The sequence below is a fragment of the Dunckerocampus dactyliophorus genome, chromosome 1 (assembly GCF_027744805.1).
Source record: "Dunckerocampus dactyliophorus isolate RoL2022-P2 chromosome 1, RoL_Ddac_1.1, whole genome shotgun sequence".
NCBI lineage: Eukaryota > Metazoa > Chordata > Actinopteri > Syngnathiformes > Syngnathidae > Dunckerocampus > Dunckerocampus dactyliophorus.
In genome coordinates, this window is record NC_072819.1 from 40,527,792 (window position 1) to 40,547,277 (window position 19,486).

The 19,486-nt window shown below is 41.2% G+C and overlaps 2 protein-coding genes across 6 annotated transcripts; one reads left to right on the forward strand and one right to left on the reverse strand.

The window, feature by feature from the left end:
* Positions 1 to 600: 600 nt before the first annotated feature.
* Positions 601 to 7,410, reverse strand: LOC129180708 (uncharacterized). Of its 3 annotated transcripts, XM_054775144.1 has the most exons (7): positions 7,132 to 7,410; positions 6,994 to 7,060; positions 5,104 to 5,292; positions 3,653 to 4,965; positions 1,641 to 2,990; positions 1,413 to 1,550; positions 601 to 1,347 (listed from the first exon to the last, which is right to left on the reverse strand). In XM_054775144.1, the coding sequence occupies exons 5-7, from the start codon at positions 2,922 to 2,924 to the stop codon at positions 1,186 to 1,188; spliced, it is 1,584 nt and encodes a 527-aa protein (XP_054631119.1). In that variant the 5' UTR covers positions 2,925 to 2,990; positions 3,653 to 4,965; positions 5,104 to 5,292; positions 6,994 to 7,060; positions 7,132 to 7,410; the 3' UTR covers positions 601 to 1,185. The 3 variants fall into 3 exon arrangements, with proteins under 3 accessions (XP_054631119.1, XP_054631121.1, XP_054631120.1); XM_054775146.1 differs by lacking the exons at positions 601 to 1,347; positions 1,413 to 1,550; positions 1,641 to 2,990 and having other exon boundaries at positions 4,458 to 4,965; positions 5,104 to 5,238; positions 6,994 to 7,410; XM_054775145.1 differs by lacking the exons at positions 601 to 1,347; positions 1,413 to 1,550; positions 1,641 to 2,990 and having other exon boundaries at positions 4,458 to 4,965; positions 6,994 to 7,410.
* Positions 6,497 to 15,426, forward strand: LOC129180744 (monocarboxylate transporter 2-like). Of its 3 annotated transcripts, none has more exons than XM_054775149.1 (5): positions 6,497 to 6,575; positions 10,099 to 10,329; positions 10,464 to 10,607; positions 12,470 to 13,303; positions 13,379 to 15,426. In XM_054775149.1, the coding sequence occupies exons 2-5, from the start codon at positions 10,113 to 10,115 to the stop codon at positions 13,558 to 13,560; spliced, it is 1,377 nt and encodes a 458-aa protein (XP_054631124.1). In that variant the 5' UTR covers positions 6,497 to 6,575; positions 10,099 to 10,112; the 3' UTR covers positions 13,561 to 15,426. The 3 variants fall into 3 exon arrangements, with proteins under 3 accessions (XP_054631124.1, XP_054631122.1, XP_054631123.1); XM_054775147.1 differs by lacking the exon at positions 6,497 to 6,575 and adding an exon at positions 9,814 to 9,990; XM_054775148.1 differs by lacking the exon at positions 6,497 to 6,575 and having other exon boundaries at positions 9,814 to 10,329.
* The last annotated feature ends 4,060 nt before the right edge of the window (positions 15,427 to 19,486 follow it).

Consider the following 19,486-nt stretch of genomic DNA (forward strand, 5'->3'; position numbering starts at 1 on the left):
ATCTTACTTTCACCACTTGGTTACCTGTGCTGACACCACAAATGTAGTCAAACAACTGATGGATCTTCTTTCCCGTCTCTGCTTCCAGTAGTTTTAACACTTGGAGAGGCACCACACCTCTGGACACAACAGAAAACTGTCCAACTTTGTGATTGACACTTAAGTAAAACTGCAAATATGGTCATGTGTGAAAAGTTGCAAACCACATAGGGTGTCCAATGTGCGGCCCGGGGGCCATTTGTTGCCTGCGGCTGTTTTTTTTTTATTGGCCCACGTCACATTCTCAAAATATAATTTAATAAGAAAACTAAAAAAATTACCACAAATAATGGAAAACTCTGTAATAATTTTACAAGAATAAAGTCAAAATATTAAGAGAAAAAAGTCGTAATCTAACAAGAAAAAGTCGTAATTTTACAAGAATAAAGTCGTAATATTATGACGAAAAATTATATTGTTTTATACATTTTAAATAAGGATAAGCAGCGTAGAAAAGGGATGGACATTTTAAATTTTAACGAAAAAATAAAATTTTTAAAAGTTATAATATTATGAGAAAGAAACTAAATAAAGTTGTAATTTTTGGAAAATTTGGTTGGGGGAAAATCTATACTGTATATGCTACTATTATGGGAATAATAGCATATACAAGAAGAAAGTTTTTTTTTTTAATTAAAATTAAATGATCTCTGTGTGAAGTTTTCTCTGGGTACTGCAGTTTCCTCCCACATTCCAAAAACATGCATGTTAGGTTAATTGGAGACTCTAAATTGTCCATAGGTATGAATGTGAGTGTGAATGGTTGTTTGTCTATATGTGCCCTGCGATGGCTGGCGACCAGTCCAGGGTGTACCCCACCTCTTGCCCAAAGTCAGCTGGGATAGGCTCCAGCATACCCGTGACCCTAGTGAGGATAAGCGGCATAGAAGATGGATGGATGGATGGAAATACACCACATGGTGGCGCTGTTATGAAACACCAAAGTTCGACCCCATAAGACGGACAAGCTTGAAATTTCTCACACAGCTCAATGAGTTCTCCAAAATAACTACTCTAACTTTAGCGTTTAGCCAAATCACCACAAAATTTAGTCCACGCCTTTAGGGGACTGACAAGCACATGTCTGTAACATGTAAGATTGGTTGGAAAACATGGGGTGCATGCATTGTGGCTGACACGACTCTCTTACCTCGTACCGCCACCATCAATAGAGAGCACTCTGATACCACGCCCTTTGATCGGGTCAACATAACCAATAAGAGCCAAGGCTTCTCTTATGGCGCTCTGAAGAGCCTGATTGCTTCTATAGACTCTCCGCTGTCTCAGCAATGTAACAGCTGTTTTTTCCTGGAAGAATTTAGTGAATTAAAAGGGGTTTATGCTCAAAAGTGACTGTTTTGCTTGCAACACACCTGCCACATCAAAGCTTTGTGTGATGGGTGATTGATCAGGTATTCATTCAGCGCCTCCACACAGGTTGTTAGCGCCTTTGCAGAAGAAGCCTGCCTCAGATCTTGAATCAACCCATGTATCAGTTCCTCTGCCTGCTTCTGTCTCAAAACAAGCACTACAGAATGTTATTAACATGTGCAAACTGAAGGCTTTCACACAGACTCTCTTAAGAAGTGCCATTGCTTCACCTTTTTATTCATCCCTGCTCGTGCTGACTTCATGGCAGGTTTTCTCTCTCTGGTCTGGGACGAAGCCACCCGGCTCAGATATGCCTCCAGCAGATCAGGGATGGCTCTTGTGGGGTGACGAAAGCAGTCCATGAAGGAGACGGCCTCCTTTCTGTCCGCAGTGAGCGAGTTCATCTCTTTTTGGAGATTTGTGCTTGTGTCCTCCAACCTGCTGGCCCCCTTGAAATACTGATTAATATGACTTGACATCTGCATATGATTCTCCCCAAAGTTGGTTGAGTTGTGGCTGCTGTGGAAAAGGCCAGTTTCTGGGGTGATGATGGGTTCTTTACTGTATTTCTGTGATGTAGATTGTGTAGTGGATTCTCCTTGATTCTGAAGGGTAGCGTCATCAGCAACCTTGGCACCAAAGTACTTATTGATGTGTCTTGCAAAGTGACGATAGCTGTCTTCCCAGTTGTTGCTGTGGTTAGCTTCCACTGTTGCCTGGTCAAAACTCGATTTTAATTGAGATGTTTCACTTTCTGTGGAATTTATGATGCAATTACGATGTATTTTTCTCCTCTTCTGTCTGCTGTTGGGCCCTCTGGTGGAAGACATGATTTCTTCTTTCTCTGGAACTCGCACTTTGGCAAAACCCTGAGAGAAGACTGAATTAATGTGACTGGCGACGTAATTGTAGCTCTCCCCAAATCTTGTCGCCAAAGAACTAATGTGAAATAGTTGGTTGTCTTTCAAGGGGGCGGTTGTGTCTTTGCTCTCCGACATAGTTATCTTTCCGGATGCATGCTGACGTTGACGCTGTGTCCTGCCGATATACGTCGGAGTTGTGGCAACAACACTTCCATTTTCAGCTACAGGAACAGTGTCCTTTTTCTTGAAATAAATGTTAATATGTCTGGAGAGTCGATTGAAAGATTGACCCAGGCGTCCTCCCAGAGAAGTTAACTCATAACTGTTCTGCGCCACCTCAATGATCCCGATAGGAGCTTCCGCTTTGATAGCACCCCTGTTGGAGGATGAATTGCATCGTGCAATCTGGAGATTCTTTACTTGTTTGGAAAAATCCCGAAGGAAGATGTCATTACACAGATTTAAATGTGTAAAAATAGCTTGGCGTGCAAATCTGGAGCGATGAAGGGGTGATGATGATGAATATCTACGAAGGTGGAGTGGTTCACAGCCTGAAACGGGGGACGTTCTGAAGAGGACAATCAAGTATCTCATTTTACAGTATGAATTCCTGTCCAAAGACCTTAAATTGATGCTGATATAACGACCCATTGTTGACCCGATGCGATCAGCTGCGATCCTTCAATGTCCAGACTACAGGTGATATTGAATAAGGTTCTGAGGGAAACAGATCACATGTGGCTTTATTTTTCACAACAGAAACTGTAAGGATAGAATCTTTGAATAAATTCAGTCAAGCAAAAATGTTCAGCTTGTGATGCAATTCCAAAATTGTGTAGTTGCTGTGTCTAGTAGTGAAATTGGTATACTCTATTAGTTTCAATCAACTCAACCTCATGACAATGACAATCAGTGTTGTGATATGTCAAAACTTCTTTTAGCATGTTAATCTCATGCTGCCCTGAATAATAAACGTCAATACAATCAATAAATGACTTCAACAATAGCTTTGTGCGGAAAACATCTTGACTATAAAGTCACACGTGACACGTGAGTGATCATGTCGTGCACCAACACTGTGTACTTCCTATTCACTGACACAGGAGGTATGCTGCATGAAACCTTTGAGTAATCCGGTCAACATTGAACCATTTTCTTGTTTCTTTGCGCAACACACATACTGTATACAGTCGATATACTATTCTATTATATTCAAGTACTGTAGGTCGAGAGCAGAATTCAACAGTGTTCACTGAGCAAGGCTTACAGCAAAGGTATGCAATAGCTAAAAGCTGTTCTTTCACTAGAACAGGTCAAGGTCAATACACAAAGTAGCCTTAAACTACCTCAACCTTGAATGACATCTACTAAATATTTACCTGAAACATCTAAGCTTCTTCTCTCCTTATGCCTCCACTTCAGCCATTGTTATTTTTAATCCACTTGCAAACCTGCCTGAAACACCATTTCTCTTGTGTTGTGATACCTAACCCCTTGCTTTCTGTCCAAGCCTTATTGGATGAGCTGGGATGGGTGGGGGCTGTGGAGGTGGGTGGTCCTCACCAATGCTCAATCAAAGCAAACAGGCTTAAGGTCATGTGGTGGTGTGACACTGTTGAGTGCTGGAAACACATGGTAGGGCTAATGTTAGCTGCATCTTGCGTCAAAACACACCTCACACGTGCACACACTCAAATGGAACGTACATAGGGGTCTCAGAGTGCTTTTAGTAAACACCTTTGTCCTGTGGGTACAATGTGTGAACTTTCACAAACACCAATGTGACATTTTTATTTAGATATTTGTCAATCTGACAGACATTCACTAATGTCGGGCTGGAATTTAAATTGCGCTATATGCAGCAGTTAGAACTTATGTTGCTCATGCTGTACACCAGAAAACATGTAGCGACATCTAGTGGATACTTTTTTGACCTGCTACTGAAATTGAGCATAATTTCCGTTTTTTTGTTTAATGAATAATGACCCAACTCTTTTGAATAATTACCTTATAAATAATGTTTAATGTTTTTCTATTAAACTGCTATATGAAATCACTACAGAAACTGAACAGGCAGGCTCACAGCTTACATTAAATACAGACAGCAGTAATATTACAAAGACATTATGTTCGACTAGTCATAAAACATTTTAACATATGTAGTGATGCCTCTTTGGGACTTAAACATTGTAGAATGACTATGACTTTCCTTCATTCCTTATTGAGCCTTGTCACCTACATTTTAGATCTAAGGTCTTTATTTAACTTTTCAGAACGTTGCATAAACCGGTGATTTTTGCTGAACATATGATGCTGCAGCTCAGTGGTTATTAAAATACTCCTGAGATGACAGCACAACTATAAACACTTGCAATAATGTGTTGTACTGTGACGACCTTCATTCAGCAAGTGACTGTTTTACCCTTTTGGCTCATGATGAACCTAAAACATAACATGTGGCCTTCATCGAGTCCGTAATTTTGCTATTCACTGAGGGTCAGGGCATTTTCTTTTCACAACGTCCTGTGGTGCACTCCTCCCTGCGTCCGGTCCACTTTAAGCGATTCTTGGCAAACATAGCATAAGATTTGTCCATAAAGGGTCTCACAGGTGGCCACAACATAAAGCGGCCCAACACATCCAGGCCCATTGCACTGTACATGACAGCGAATGCTGGGACACCCCGATGAACCTGCCCGTGAAAGATCACGGTTGGAAAAGCACACATATTAGATGTTGTAGACAAATATTCTTAATGTGCAAACTTGCAACAACTGAATACATATTCATAATAAACTACATCATTGCATAACTTGTAATGTCAACTGACCTCATTGTTCTCATCAATCACATGCATTTCCTCCATGGCCGCCTCATAGCTGACCCCCTTGTATTTGGCTCCATCATAGCCTGGAAGTGAGATATCAACAAAGTCCACCTTGCCGGGCTTGTCCCTCTGCAGAAACTGGAGGAACCGAATTTCCGTCACACATATGGGACAAAGTCCGTCATACAGCACCTTAAGATGAGCAGAAATAATGGGTCATTTGCATCATCAGCATCATATTTTATACTCGGGATGCACCATATTTTTTTTTTCATGCTGATACCGATATCAAACTTCCTGCTTCTTCACACCGCTAACCTTTTATAAAAATTGTTCTCAAATTTAGATTTAACTGTAGTTTGTGCACACCTGGAGAACGACTCCAACAAAGTTGGATTTGCTAAACTGCATCTGGAGATTTGTCATAACCAAATATGATGACATCACTACTATTAACAAAACATTTTTAAAAAATAGTGGCGGCTCAGAAGTACAAACCGTGGCTCCACGGGGTTTACGAGCCAACAAAAGCTGGTATCTTCAACAATGGCAAAGGGCTGGTCATCCAGGGCCATCATTTCCATGATGACATCACAAATCGCTTTAGCCCTTGGGTCGTGTCTAGCAAACTTCTTTACACTTTTCAAACGTTGCGGCAATAGGAACAAGCCCCTGGCGTCGTAGCGATACTAGCGTTTCAGCTGGCTGAAGGTTTTATGTGTTGTAGCGCAGTGTTTTTTCCCCTCACTGCAGAATGTTTGCAGAGCATTTGGCAAAATGTCTTTCTCTAAAACATTGAGAAGTCCCACATGATTGATGACATGTTTGTTTACAAGTGAGCTGAGGGGAAGTTGTGACAGGCTGTTTGCAGCGCGTCACAGAAAATAAGTGCTTTGCTTTGCTCACGCTCACACGCCTACAGCACAGTACAGGTAATTGTGTCTCATGGGAGCATTTCTTTTTAAATCAGCTATCAGAAATACTATTTATTAGATTCATCGGTATGACGTCATTATTTCTTGTATTATTATTGGTCTGATAATTTCCATGCACCACTCATTTACACCTTATAAAAGATGTAATGAGAGGTTGTTCCTCATGTCATTATGCTTGGCATAGTGCTCCTATTTCATTGTAAGAATATTCCATTGAAACAGTCACTTAGGAACCTGAAATACATGACTTTCAAACTAATGCTAATCATCTTGGAATCCATGGTTAGCCCTGCAGCATTTAGTGTTACTTCAGCGTGTACCCATGCTTTGTGTATTGACTGGTTGCAGTATGATTACTGGTAGTGGTCCGGCACTTGCAGCATTACTGACATGTCGCATCCCTGACATTTAAAACTAAAGCCAAATATATCTGTTGGTGTCCACTTTGCCAAGCCAGCCAAGTTCATGAGTCAGTTTCTTAGAGAACACGCTGCCGCTAAAACCTGAACCATCCAGAAGTCTTGATTCAGGATTTCCAAGGTGATGCTCTTGAGATTAATGGTGGGATGGGTGCTTGATGATGATTTTAATCTAACATTTTTGTTCACTGTTACAGTTTGTTGTCACTGATTGGCTGCCACTCGCTAGTTAGCTGACACAAACAAAGCTTCTGAAAACGTTTACTCTGACTTGATGACAAACAAGGATAGAATGTCTACAGCTAAATAAACCAAAACCTATTTTGTTTACCACGTGGGCTCTATAGCTGTGTAATGACGTAATTTGGCAAATTTAGCCACTGTTTGACTCCAAGTAACCCCCTGTCATGAATAGATGCAATGCAAACTAGTCACTGTAAACAATACGTCTTATTTCCATACTGACATGTATTACAAGATACCTACAGTCTAACTCATCAGTATAATGAAATATATGTAACTTATTATATGTAACTCACCTTGACCCCAGACTGAGCGGCGAAGTTTCGATGTTGATATCTGCAGAGTGCACTTGCCACGCTGATCCTGGAACGGATAGGGGGCAGTGAGGCTAAAGCTGACAGAACGCCTTTTTTCATGTTGGAAAACATATTTACCTATAATACCAGTCTAACACAACAGCTGACTGATCAAATGCGACACCAAACTATCGGAAGTGTGCTCGCTTACGTCAGTTAGCTATCGTCACGGACGCTCGTGATCGCAGCAACATCAAACCTTCAACAGCGGTTTGAGCAGAAGATTAACTACAACTAACACGCATTAAAACATACATTTTCCTACTTTGACTTATGATGCTACAATCAAAGTCGTACAGACTGAATAACAGTAGGGTTTTGTAACGGAAGCTAACCGGCAGGCGTGGTTCTGGGACTCGGAACTTCCGGGTCATTGAAATAAACCTGCAATATTTTAATTACCACTTGGGGGCGACTCTACTATAGGTAAAGCAATGCAGTGTAGCACTGCACATACGGACACGGCACACTAGTGTCAAATGTGTGCAGAAGTCACGCCGTTGCCGTATGGATGAAAGGCTGAAATGATAAAATAACTTTACTGTCTTGACCTGAAAACGTTACCGTGTGGACAAGCTCTAAATTGTATTATAGCAGTGCAACACAATGCAACCTACCTATTACTGCTTGCAACAACTACAGCACGCCTGTGACCAACTGACATCAGCAAGCCTTTGCATACTTCTTGTGTGAAGCTCTTCCAGTTGTTGTTTTTGGGCTTTATTCCCTTCCATCTCCCCTTCCACCCATCTGTTTTCTATGCCGCCTGTCCTCACTAGGGTCGAGGGGGTATCAGCTATCCCAGCTGGCTTTGGGTGAGAGGCGGGGTACATATAGACAAGCAAACATTCACACTCACATTCATATCTATGGGCAATTTAGGGTCTCCCAATAACCTAACATGCATATGTTTTGAATGTGGGAGGAAACCGGAATACCCGGATAAAACGGTCACTATACATTATTCTTTTCAAAACAGATTTCAATGAGAATTCTTGAAGGAAAGCAGCACAACAGTCGTTAGTTGAATTGCAGGTGCAGAAACCTTTAAACGTTTGTACAATTAATTGGTACAAATTGCATATGCTCACAGTTTCTTAATGAAGAAATAATAACGGATCTTATTACATTCCAAGTCAAGACAGAAACACCCTCAATATGCAACAGTCAACAGCAATTTTAATAATTGTAATAATTCATGTTTGATAATACTGAAATTTTACAATTAAAATTATGACTTAAGCAAAACATTGGCAACCACTGATACGGTTCAAGTCTCCACTGGAACTGAACTATGTGTGGAGTTTGCAAATTCTCCGCCTTGTTTGCGTGGGTTTTCTCTAGGTACTCTGGCTTCCTCCCACACCAAAATATGCATGTTTATTGCTTCTAAACCCCATACATGTGAATGTAAGTGTTTGCATGTGTCCTGTGATTAACTGGTGACCAGTCCAGAGTGTACGCCGCCTCTCAAAGTCCAAGTCACCTCGGATAGGGTCCAGCCTGCCTGCCACCCTAATGAGGTCAGAGGTATGGAAGATGGATGGATATGAAAAATGGAACCAACCTGTAATTACGCTGTAAGTGAATCACAAGAAAACCTTAGTTGTATTTCTTTTTAAGTGGCTCTAAGACTGTACAGTAAACAGGACCTCAAGGTGGGGCGGGAAGACAAACCACCATTTGTTTAATGAGTGGTAAAATAATAATAATAAAAACGTTCTCCAATCAACTGCCAAACAACCAGGATTAATCTAACACTGAATACATGACAGCAGCACCTTACTGAAGGCAAACCTGATGTTTTAAAAAGCAGTACATGAGATCAGATTTGCTCCTTGTCCTTCTTCCATACAAACAATTGTGCTTGGACAGCTGAGACTAGAGCACCCCACGAAGCTGAGGGAAGTGAAACAATAAGTTCCACCTTTAAAAAATGCACATTATTTCCGTAAGGTCACTTTCATCCACCTCTTTCTGAAGAAAAATGAAACAAGTTCCACTGGGTTGACGTCAACAGTCCCAGATGATTAAATGGCCACAGATATCCTGGATCCCATACGTATTTGTGAAAGAAAAAAAAAAACTATTATAGAGTATAGTGTGGAAGGGTGTGTCGATCAAGCAGAGGCAGGGGGCAAGGGGGGCCTTGTCCTCTGTCTCTTTTGAAGTCAGTGTTTACAATTCCACGTGAACATTCTTTAAAGCTTGATGAGAGTAGTCACAAATGTTTTCAGTATTAAATATTGGCCAACCTAGGCCATTTTTACGTGCACACTGCACACAAAGACTACAAAATGAGAATCAATATAAATATAGTTACCACTTGAATAGTTGTGCTGTTAGAAAAACCACCACAGTGCTTTCTTTGATGGTTTCTTCTCTTTTTTTGTATCAAGCGGTGTCATTTGTCATATAAATTCTGCACGGAGGGGTAAACTCTGGAAAGCCATGTGAGAAGCTCTCATCAACCCCCAGGAGAAATAAACTCGCACGTTTTAAGTGCAGTATTTGAACCATCTGCAGCACCTAAGAATTGTGATTCCCCTGCAAACTGTCACTAAATGAGACACATAACTGTAGTTTACCTGCTCCTATTGTGCGTCTCATTACTTTTAATGCAATTTTATTCCATTATGGAGCTGACTCTTCACCTTTTGGAGGGTGCATAGCGGCATTAAAATAAACATTTTAAAAGCACAGACTGACATGAATAGTTTAGAGCTGTTTTGGTATGGAGGACAATGTCTTGTGGTCACTCCCTGAAGCTGGGTTTTTAGCTTTCCCCCCTTCCTGTACTGCTACTTGTATTTTTTGTGCAAGCACACGTGATCAGATGAAAAGACTTGCAGCAGGGCCTCTCTGACGGAGGCAGTCACATTCAGGAACAGCAACGCACTTCATAGGCCGACCAGTACACTCAAGGATTGTGCAGAGGTGTGGTCTGTCGATTGCACTTTGAGTGCATACAACGGTCTCAACCTTTGCTTTGTAGCTTTGTGGTAGTCTCAACTCAACTTTGTTTCACTTCTGTTCTCTATTCAGTCCTTGAATCCGACATGCCGCCAAAAACAGCAACCAGTCTGGGCTACGTTCCACCAGATGGAGGTTGGGGCTGGGCTGTCGTCTTTGCAGCCTTCATCTCCATCGGATTTGCCTATGCCTTTCCCAAGTCACTCACCATCTACTACAAAGAGATTCAGGAATATTTTTCAGTTTCCTACAGCCAGATTGCCTGGGTTTCCTCAGTCATGCTTGCATCAATGTATGCTGCAGGTCAGTAGTCAATGCCTTCCTCCAAATCTCACAAATGTCTTGAAAGGTTTAATAAAGTGAAACATACAGTAGATATCCATAATTTTAAAGATTCTGTTAACTATGTACAATGGGGACTGCTTGCTCCTTTGCAGGGCCTGTGAGCAGCATTCTTGTGAATCGCTATGGCAGCAGACCTGTGGTCATGGTTGGTGGGCTCATGGTTGGCTGTAGTATGGTGCTCGCCTCTTTTGGAACAACTATTTTCCATCTGTATATCTGCATTGGAGTAATTGGAGGTAATCTAATAGGTTTTGAATCAATAATCATTTGTGGTTTCATGTCAGTGCAATAGCTCCAAATGTCACTTGTTTGAGGGATTGCAGGTTGAGAAGTGTGTAGCTGTAATGTAAGGGCTATGCTTGGTCACGTTTGCTTTATGTGTCCTGGTTGACTTATTGAGTTGTATGCAGATGCAGATGCATGCTCAGACAGTTTTTTTTATCCGCTCTAAGCTATAATTATCAAAATTATTAATACAAGACTGTATAGAATATAAACATATAATACTGAACTCCTGAAGATATTAAAATTTTCTGAGATGTACGTGTATATCATAATACACTCCTGATCAAAATTGTAATACTGGAAGAAGTTCAAAATGCGTCCAACCTCAGTAGCAAGGGTGCGCTGCAAGAGGCCTTGCATATGCAGCTCAACAATCTGAGCTGCATATTGTTTTCAAAGAGAGAAAGCTTTTTTGCCTTTGCCGCCAAGAGATCATGCCGGTGTGAATACCTGGCAGAAAATGACATTGAATTGACCTTGATTTCAGTTTAACGGTTGTATGCAATAAATTGCTTTCTCATTTTTTTTTGTCTCATTCCCATTTATTCTTTTTGGATTTTGAAGCTCTATTTAGAGCCTCCTTAAGGTATAACAGTGCAAAATGTAAATTCTTGCCATTTTTCAACTGGTCTAAACATTTTTGATCAGGCGTGTATAATATAACTTCACATTAAATTACGAGTTTATCGAAAATCCCTCACAATAATGTATGCCTGCTTGACAATTAGTAAAATAACTCTCAGCATGTGATTATGGCTCAAGTTGAGTCCCAACACTAATATTGGGAAAAGCTTTTCTTTAGCATTACACAACACATTTGGCAATAGTGATGGGAATTTTAGCTCTTTTGAAGGAACTGTTTTTTTTGGCTCAGCTCCCTAAAAGAGCCGGTACACCTTGGACTGGTCGCCAGCCAATTGCAGGACACATATAGACAACCTTTCATATTCACGTTCATACCTATGGACAATTTAGAGTCTCCAATTAGTTAACCTAACGTGCATATTTTTGGAATGTGGAGGAAGCCGGAGTACTCGGAGAAAATCCACGCACGTACAAGGAGAACGTGCAAACTCCACATAGAGAGGACCAAACAGAGACTTGAACCCAGATCTTCCAGATCTCCCGACTGTGTGGCCAACATGCTAACCACTAGGCCACCGTGTATATTTGTCAAGCCTAAGATTTTGGACTAGACTCGACCTGTCTTGTCTTGACTTGAGACATGGCCTGGACTTGCACGCCTTTACTTGAGACTTGAGTTGAGATTTGCGATTAGAAACATAGAAAACACTGACTTTCTCTCACCTCTGTGAGAAACATAGCTCATATGAAGTGTACATTCAAAACACTTTGTGCTTTATGTCATCTTTTTAATAATGTAAAGAACGAAATGTCATATCTGAGAATCTAATGGTAAGAAGCATTTCACGTTTGCGACAAAAAATATCAGTCCTAAAATAAATCATCAGATTGTTTTAGCAATTACTGCAAATCATTGTTTAATGTTAAATTCGTTTGAGTCCTGTACTGATTTATAAAACAATTCGTCTATATTATGGTAGCTCTCGAAAATGCACATCTCACAACACTGTTGTTAAAATCTCTGAAAAGCATCTCCTGATAATGCCTTTTTGTGTACAATATTGGAGCACTACTGCTAATAAAAGTACCATCATCCAACCACATAGAATGGCCTTAATGGTTTACAGATGTAATTGTCTGCATAGTGCTGCTATGTAGTGACATTTCTATTGCGGCTGCACCGCCCATTAAGCCCAATCAATTATTTATGATATGTGTTGATCACCAGGTTTTGGCCTTGCCTTCAATCTGCAGCCGGCTCTGACCATCATTGGAACCTACTTCCACGTGAAGAGACCGATGGCGAACGGGCTGGCGATGACAGGAAGTCCAGTGATTCTGTTCAGTCTGGCTCCTCTCAATCAGTTTCTCTTTGATTCTTTTGGATGGCGAGGAAGTTTCCTCATCCTGGGAGGCATTGTTTTGAACTGCTGTGTCGCCGGTTCTCTGATGAGACCCGTCAACAAAAAAGACCAACACGAACGAAAAACTGAGGTAGAAGAGAGCAATGAAGCAGAGGAAGTGTCCGTAGATAACCATGCTGTGGAAAGCCAACATGAGAGCAAGAAAAAGGGATGCACGCAAGGGTTTATAGACGTCTCGCTTTTCAAACACAGGGGATTCCTCATTTATCTCATCGGTAATGTGGTCATGTTTTTTGGCTTTTTCGCACCTGTGGTCTTCTTAGCTCCGTATGCCAAACATCAAGGCACTGATGAATATTCAGCAGCATTCCTGCTCTCCATCTTTGCGTTGGTAGACATGTTTGTTAGACCAGCAACTGGCTTCATCGGCAATACAAAGTGGATCCGACCAAGAATCCAATATCTATTCAGTTTTGCTGTCTGCTACAATGGAGTGTGTCACCTGATGTGCCCACTGGCGTCTGGATATGTGGGCCTTGTTGTTTATGCCATCTTTTTTGGGATGGCATTCGGGATGGTCTGTTCTCTGCTCTTTGAGGTGTTGATGGACCTGGTGGGAGTTCATCGCTTCTCCAGTGCAGTTGGACTCGTCACCATCATCGAGTGTGGCCCAGTGCTTCTTGGCCCTCCACTTTCAGGTTTGGAAATTAGTCATTTTTAAACGAATACACACAATACAGCATTTGCGATGATGGATTAATTATGTCTTTCAGGAACTCTCGTTGATATTTTTGGAGACTACAAGTATATGTTCTACGCATGCGGTGTGTTTATGCTGGTGCCGGGCATATTTTTCTTCATCATGCATTATTACAACTACAAGAGGCTGGACGAGGAGCAGAGGCGTCGGTTGGCTGTGGAAATGAGGACTAGTGAAGCTTGCAGCTTAAAATGAAACAGGGTGAAACACATGTATGAATTTAATAGGTATAATTTAATGTGAGTGATTTTAGTGCACAGGCATGATGCTGCATCGGTTTCCCTGCAGGACATACGTAGTACTGTAAAGATTTTTTTCTACCTCAGATTACAACTGTAGACTCTTTATGACTTGAATGAATATCTGTAGATTCATTTTTGTTATTTCAGTATGTGTGTCTGCAGTTGCCTTTTGTCTCAAAACGTAAGGATAAGACCAAGCGTGCCTGTGTTTACAGTATCCGTCATCTCCCTACAGCTAGAGGGCAGCAGGCACTAAAATGTATTTTATGTATTTTCTAACAATTGTAACAGTTCAAACCTAAGGTGTGGTTTATTTGTTTCAAACATGCTTAACAAGTTACATGGTTAGATTTGCACAATTCAGCATGTCTGAAAAGGAGTAGGAAGAAGCAAAGCTTATTCAAGCCTACCCTTTCACCATGTCTATGACCGATCATTCATTCACGCCATAACTTTCACAGGTTGGCACTTACAATATGTCATTTAAATTGTGTTGTGTTTGTCCTGTCCTGTGTGTTCAAACCACTATTAAAGAAAAATTAATATAATTGAAAAATAAAAATAGAAAAAATAAATTTAATGTAATAAAATAGGAATAAAATGTTAATGATAAATAGGAATAAGTCGGAATGACTGCATACATTACATTAAAAAAGTACATCAAAAACATTGAGGTATAAGTATATGAATACTAGAGAAACATTCGATAAGTGGTAACTGAAGGACTGAACAATTATTATACATGTTGGAGAAGTATTAATTTGGTACACCTAAACAAGCTAATGGAATCCATTAAAAGAGCTCGACAAAATATGCTGATGCTCTTTTTAAGACAGGGGTGTGTAGTACCTGCAGCAGCGTCGCTGGCTCTCTTCCGTAGACGGTCAGCATATTTGACTGCAAATCTGAGAGAAGGGTGACTACAATTCTGTGTGCTGTACTCACAATGGATTAAAATATTTAATCATGATTAATCACATTTTGTCCATAGGTAATGTGTGATTAATCACAATTAATCGCAGATAGGATTTTTAAAATCTACAATAAGTGTACCGTGCAAAGGTCCTTTTTTTAGGCTTTACTACTCCTGTCAACATGGGACTGGACAATATGTTGGCTTTATGCAAATATGTATTAAACCTTGTGTTCATTTTAAACAGCTCAAGACCTTTAGTTCAAGACCTGAGTGTATAAAAACACACACACAATGTACAACAAGTAGACATTGGTATGGTAAAATGTCTCTCTCCAAGCCAATAATCTCACAAAATAGAACTGTCACTAACATCACCAATGAAGCTTCACAACACACCCAACAACTAAGTGAAATGAAAACAGGGTGTTAAATAAATCATGTCAACCCACAAAAAAATAAAGTGCTCAAGAACAGTCGCCCATATAGTGCAGTCAGGCAATTTTTCATACTTACACTTTGAAACAGTCTTTTACACACACACACACACACACACACACACACACACACACACACACACACACACACACACACACGACTTCAACAGCAACATGCAGGTTTTATTCTGTCCTCTTTTAACAAGAACAGCAGTTCAAGAAGAAACGCTAATAAATCGCTAATAAATAATAATAATGACGCTAATAAATTCACTCACAAGCCTTTACTGCTATCACAGTGAGCTGCTCACTTGTTAGCTCACATCCATATTTGGCCCTGCATAGATGGTACAAGCCCATCAATAGATGTTTTCGGCTATACCTGCCGGTAACTAGGATTTCGTAACCCAATTCAAAGGAAAAAACATGGCTCGTGCCTAAAAAAAACTCATTAGTTAGGACACTCCTATGTCAAGTTACCAGTGTATAAATGGCAATAAAAAATTACCTGCAGCGCTTTTGCATCGTCTACAGCTTCTTGAGTTTCTGCAGCGGTGTGGGCATAGTGACGCTGGTTGCTTGCAGCGCCAGGACATCTCTAGATGGCTCTTCATTTTTATGAACACTCTTTATCATCTCCAGAGTGCTGTTCCATCCCGTTCCATGTCCTGTCCTCCAGGGCTTCGACTTTGACAGCCCTAATAACAACATACTGTAAAATCATCTTGTGTATTCCAGATATATGAACAAATACTTAAAATATAGTTCATCTGTAATTCCACCAAGTATCTGGATTACACATTACTCCTTACAAGCCAATAGTAATAAACTGCAGGAAATTAATTTGACAATTTTTTTTATTTTGCTGCCTTGCTGGGAAATATGACACATTGAATGAACTGTGAGTTAACAGTGCGGGCAAAATGCAGTCTGGTCACGACTTTAAATGCGTTTTATTCTACCGAGCGACAAAAGAAAATCAAAACTGCAGTCTGTGCTTTTGTTTCAGTTAACCTGCACAAAGTGGCTTCATACTGGAGGTCATCCGCTGTGCACATGCTACAGCACTCCACTGACAGCTCGACAGAAGCAAGTGAACCAAAGCGCAGTCCATGGCTTTTGAAAATAGTTTTTTGTGTCTTTAAAGTGAATTATTACTTCTGCCATAGAGGTATGGTTTTCAACCGCTGGTGTTTGTTTGTGTCCATTTCTTTAAAAAACACATGAAGTGTGGTGGGGCGTGGAACATGAAACATTTTGTTGCAGATCGTGGTAAAGGTGCACATGCAGAGTTGTTTTCACTTTTGTTTATAAACATTAGAGCACCTTTATTCCGCACAAAAATGTATTCTGTGGTATGTTTATACAGGTTGCTCATTAAGACGATAACAAGACAAGGAAGAGAATAGTTTACTTTTGTTAAAAACGTTTTCCAATACTTCTCAGTCCCGTTTATTTATTTATTTTAATTATTTTATTGAATTGCGGTCGGTCTTACCTTTAATTTGTATATGAAGTGCATGCACCCTATCCTCCAGGAAAAGTTCTGATACTTTGTTGTAAAAGTCTGATCACCTTCTAGTGAGTTTAGGTATATAACCCTCCAACTTGAAGATCAAATTCATTCATTCATTCAGCAGAGCACAAAAATATATTCAATGCATTACACTTGCTGCTCTCCGGCTGGTGGTGCTGCTGTCAAAAAACAAAGCTGCCTGTTCCTCATATGGAAAGACGGCAGTGACAAGCAACTTCCAGCAAACGCACACCCCCACCACTTCAGTATGAGGTGCTGTGTTGTCCCATTAGCAAGAGTAATGATGTCACACTTACGCTGAAGACATTACACAGGCTGTAGAAAGTCACGGTGTATATAAATGGTGTAATAAATGTTTCTGCAACATTATTGGCGTCATGCTGACAAAGAGAAACTGGCAGGCGCCATGAGCCATCGCAGTGTGCTCACTGAGCGCACTCTGACGGCAGGCAGGGCTTGTGCACTAAACTGAGAAGAGACGCTCGCGGCGACCTCATCTTAGGTTTCTGCCCTGTATTTGATCAGGAAATGTGCAAATTCAGCGGTTTCCACTTGAGAAAATGTTGTACGATTGGAATCATACATACATTTAAAATACATTTATAACACCGTTTAATCAGCAAATATTAATATTTAGTTCAGTGAGGATTCAATGATGTTGGTGGCTGTCGCGTGAGATGGAAGAAGCTGCTGACACAAGTTGCACTTCACCTTCTGTTCTCATCTTTAATCTCACTTCAAAATACTTCCACACTTTGGTAGATCTTTTTAGTTGCCATTATGAGGCAATAAGTCAGTCGATGTCGACGGTCTGCCTAGCGTTCAAAGCTAGCGCTCAGCTCCTCTGCAATGTGCCATTGAAGCAGGTGACTATTCATGCTTGCTAAGTATAGTTCTGTTAAACTCACATGTCATTTTCAATTCTTTATTAGCACAAATTAGGTTGTTTCTGTATCAAAATTTACTCTTTATAACAAAAACAAAGACATTTTTGGTAAAAGTGTATGCGCTCCGGTGCAGCTCATGCTCATGTAGTCAGAATGGTACGATCCTGATCACATGACATTTTTATATGATTTGATGGCGAGATTGATAGTCGAATCAGACTCATCTACTCAGACACTCCTAGTATAGTTTATTTGTTAACAAGTTAGATTGAGGAACATCACGTTGAAGCGGGACTTACATCCTGACGTACGTGTTACCACACGCACCTACGGCTATCGTGAACGGAAGAACCAAAGTGTACAGAGAGAAGAGCCACCCGCCGTGGCCGGGTAAGGTGCATTAATGTCGGATACGCTATGTGAGCAGCCGCCGTGTGTCCACGGAGGTCGGGAAGACCAGGGTGTTGGCCGGGAGAAGCCGCCCACCGTGGCCGAGCAAGGCGCATTAATGTTGGATACGCTATGTGAGCAGCCGCCGTGCGTCCACGGAGGTTGGCAGGAGTCGGCCGCCGCGGGAGGAGCCGCTGCCGTGGTCAGGCAATGTACATAATGTACGTTTAAAGGTGACCTATTATACTCATTTCCTGGAGTTCTGGACTCTTATAGAGTAGCTATATACAATAACCTGCACAGAAAGCTTTCTAGATCTTCCAGACTCTGCACCTCTTCCTACAGTGTTTCCTGCCTCCCGGCCAAACGGTCTGTGTAATTTACTCCACCCCCGGCCCTCCTCCAGGTATGCCTCCTGCCGAGCAGACTCCGCTGTGATTGGTCACACTCCCAAGCGCTCCTGAGAACTTCCGTACAGCTGCCGAACCCCTTTTCAGCAACTCCAACCACTTCTGCCTGATGCTTGCCTCTTTAGGCACACCCGAACATACATTTCCATTGCTCGAGGTGCTAATGCCGTGAACAGAGTGAAGCACAGCGGGCATGCTGGGCATGCCAATATAAGGAAGTCCAGCTTGCATTTACGTCAATGGAACTCAATGTTAAAAAAAACCCAGCATGCAGAACCGTTCAAAACTGCTTTCAGGGCTCACTTCCAAATGCGCAAACCTCATTAACCTAACATGCATGTTTTAGGAATGTGGGAGAAAACCCACCCACGGGGAGAACATGCAAACGCCACACAGATGCCAAACAGAGATTTGAACCCAGGTCTTCCCGATCTCTTGACTATGGGGCCAACATGCTAACCACTCAGCCACCGTGCGGCCTAGGGAGAAGCAGAGCTAATATGTTTTTTATGTTAACTATTATTAGTTTTAGCAGTAACTGTTAACCAATAATGCAGTGTAAAACATGAAAACAATAAAACAGCCTACCTTTTGATTATAATTGTGTCATGAGCGTGTTTTACCACTGGAAGTGATTTCAGTCTTACACTGCTCTCTCTTTTCAGTGTTCTTATTTGGTATTCGTGTTGGCAGAGCCATCTACTTGCACAGCAAAGAGACCTTTGTAAGCCATGCGGCAGACAGCGGACTGTTTTCCTTGTCATTGCCTTGTACCACGTCTTGTCACGAGCACATTCTTGTTTAGTGCTCGACTAGTTCTTTGTGCTCTACCTACCATCGTTCATCGTGTGCTGTTGCTAATCAGTATTTTCTCATAATTTTGTATGCTTTTGTGTACCTGGCCAAAATGGGGCCCTAAGCAGAATTTTATTACAAAATCTGCATCATGAAATACCATTTAGGTTTACAATCTTAGTAGGAACAAATCACATGAAAAGCCTCTTTCAAGAATGGCCCAAGCCTTTTACAGTTGCACATGTCTGCGTTTTCTGGATGCAAAGCCATCAATATGTCATCATATGACAGCTCCCCTGCCACTTCTGAGTTGATGCTGATGATAGCCAGCCAGGCCACTCGAGCGTTTTTGCACCATTGATGAGCTGAGCCGGTCAATTAACCACCCCTTTTCAACAGAGGTGAATGCGTGTGCAGACAACGGCATTAACAAGATATCCAATAAATGATAATCAGGGCCGCTGGAAAATCTCATCTCCAGTCCCCATCTAGACAGAATCAGACTCTTTT

Bases quoted from the DNA above. Each gene is read 5' to 3' on its own strand.
- LOC129180708 (XM_054775144.1), bottom strand. From the start codon at position 2,924: ATGGGTCGTTATATCAGCATCAATTTAAGGTCTTTGGACAGGAATTCA. The intron at 1,551-1,640 runs GTGAAGCAATGG...GTTTTGAGACAG, and splicing joins GAGCAGGGATGAATAAAAAG to AAGCAGGCAGAGGAACTGAT. The intron at 1,348-1,412 runs GTGTGTTGCAAG...AAATTCTTCCAG, and splicing joins ACAAAGCTTTGATGTGGCAG to GAAAAAACAGCTGTTACATT.
- LOC129180744 (XM_054775149.1), top strand. From the start codon at position 10,113: ATGCCGCCAAAAACAGCAACCAGTCTGGGCTACGTTCCACCAGATGGA. The intron at 10,608-12,469 runs GTAATCTAATAG...GTTGATCACCAG, and splicing joins CTGCATTGGAGTAATTGGAG to GTTTTGGCCTTGCCTTCAAT. The intron at 13,304-13,378 runs GTTTGGAAATTA...TATGTCTTTCAG, and splicing joins TCTTGGCCCTCCACTTTCAG to GAACTCTCGTTGATATTTTT.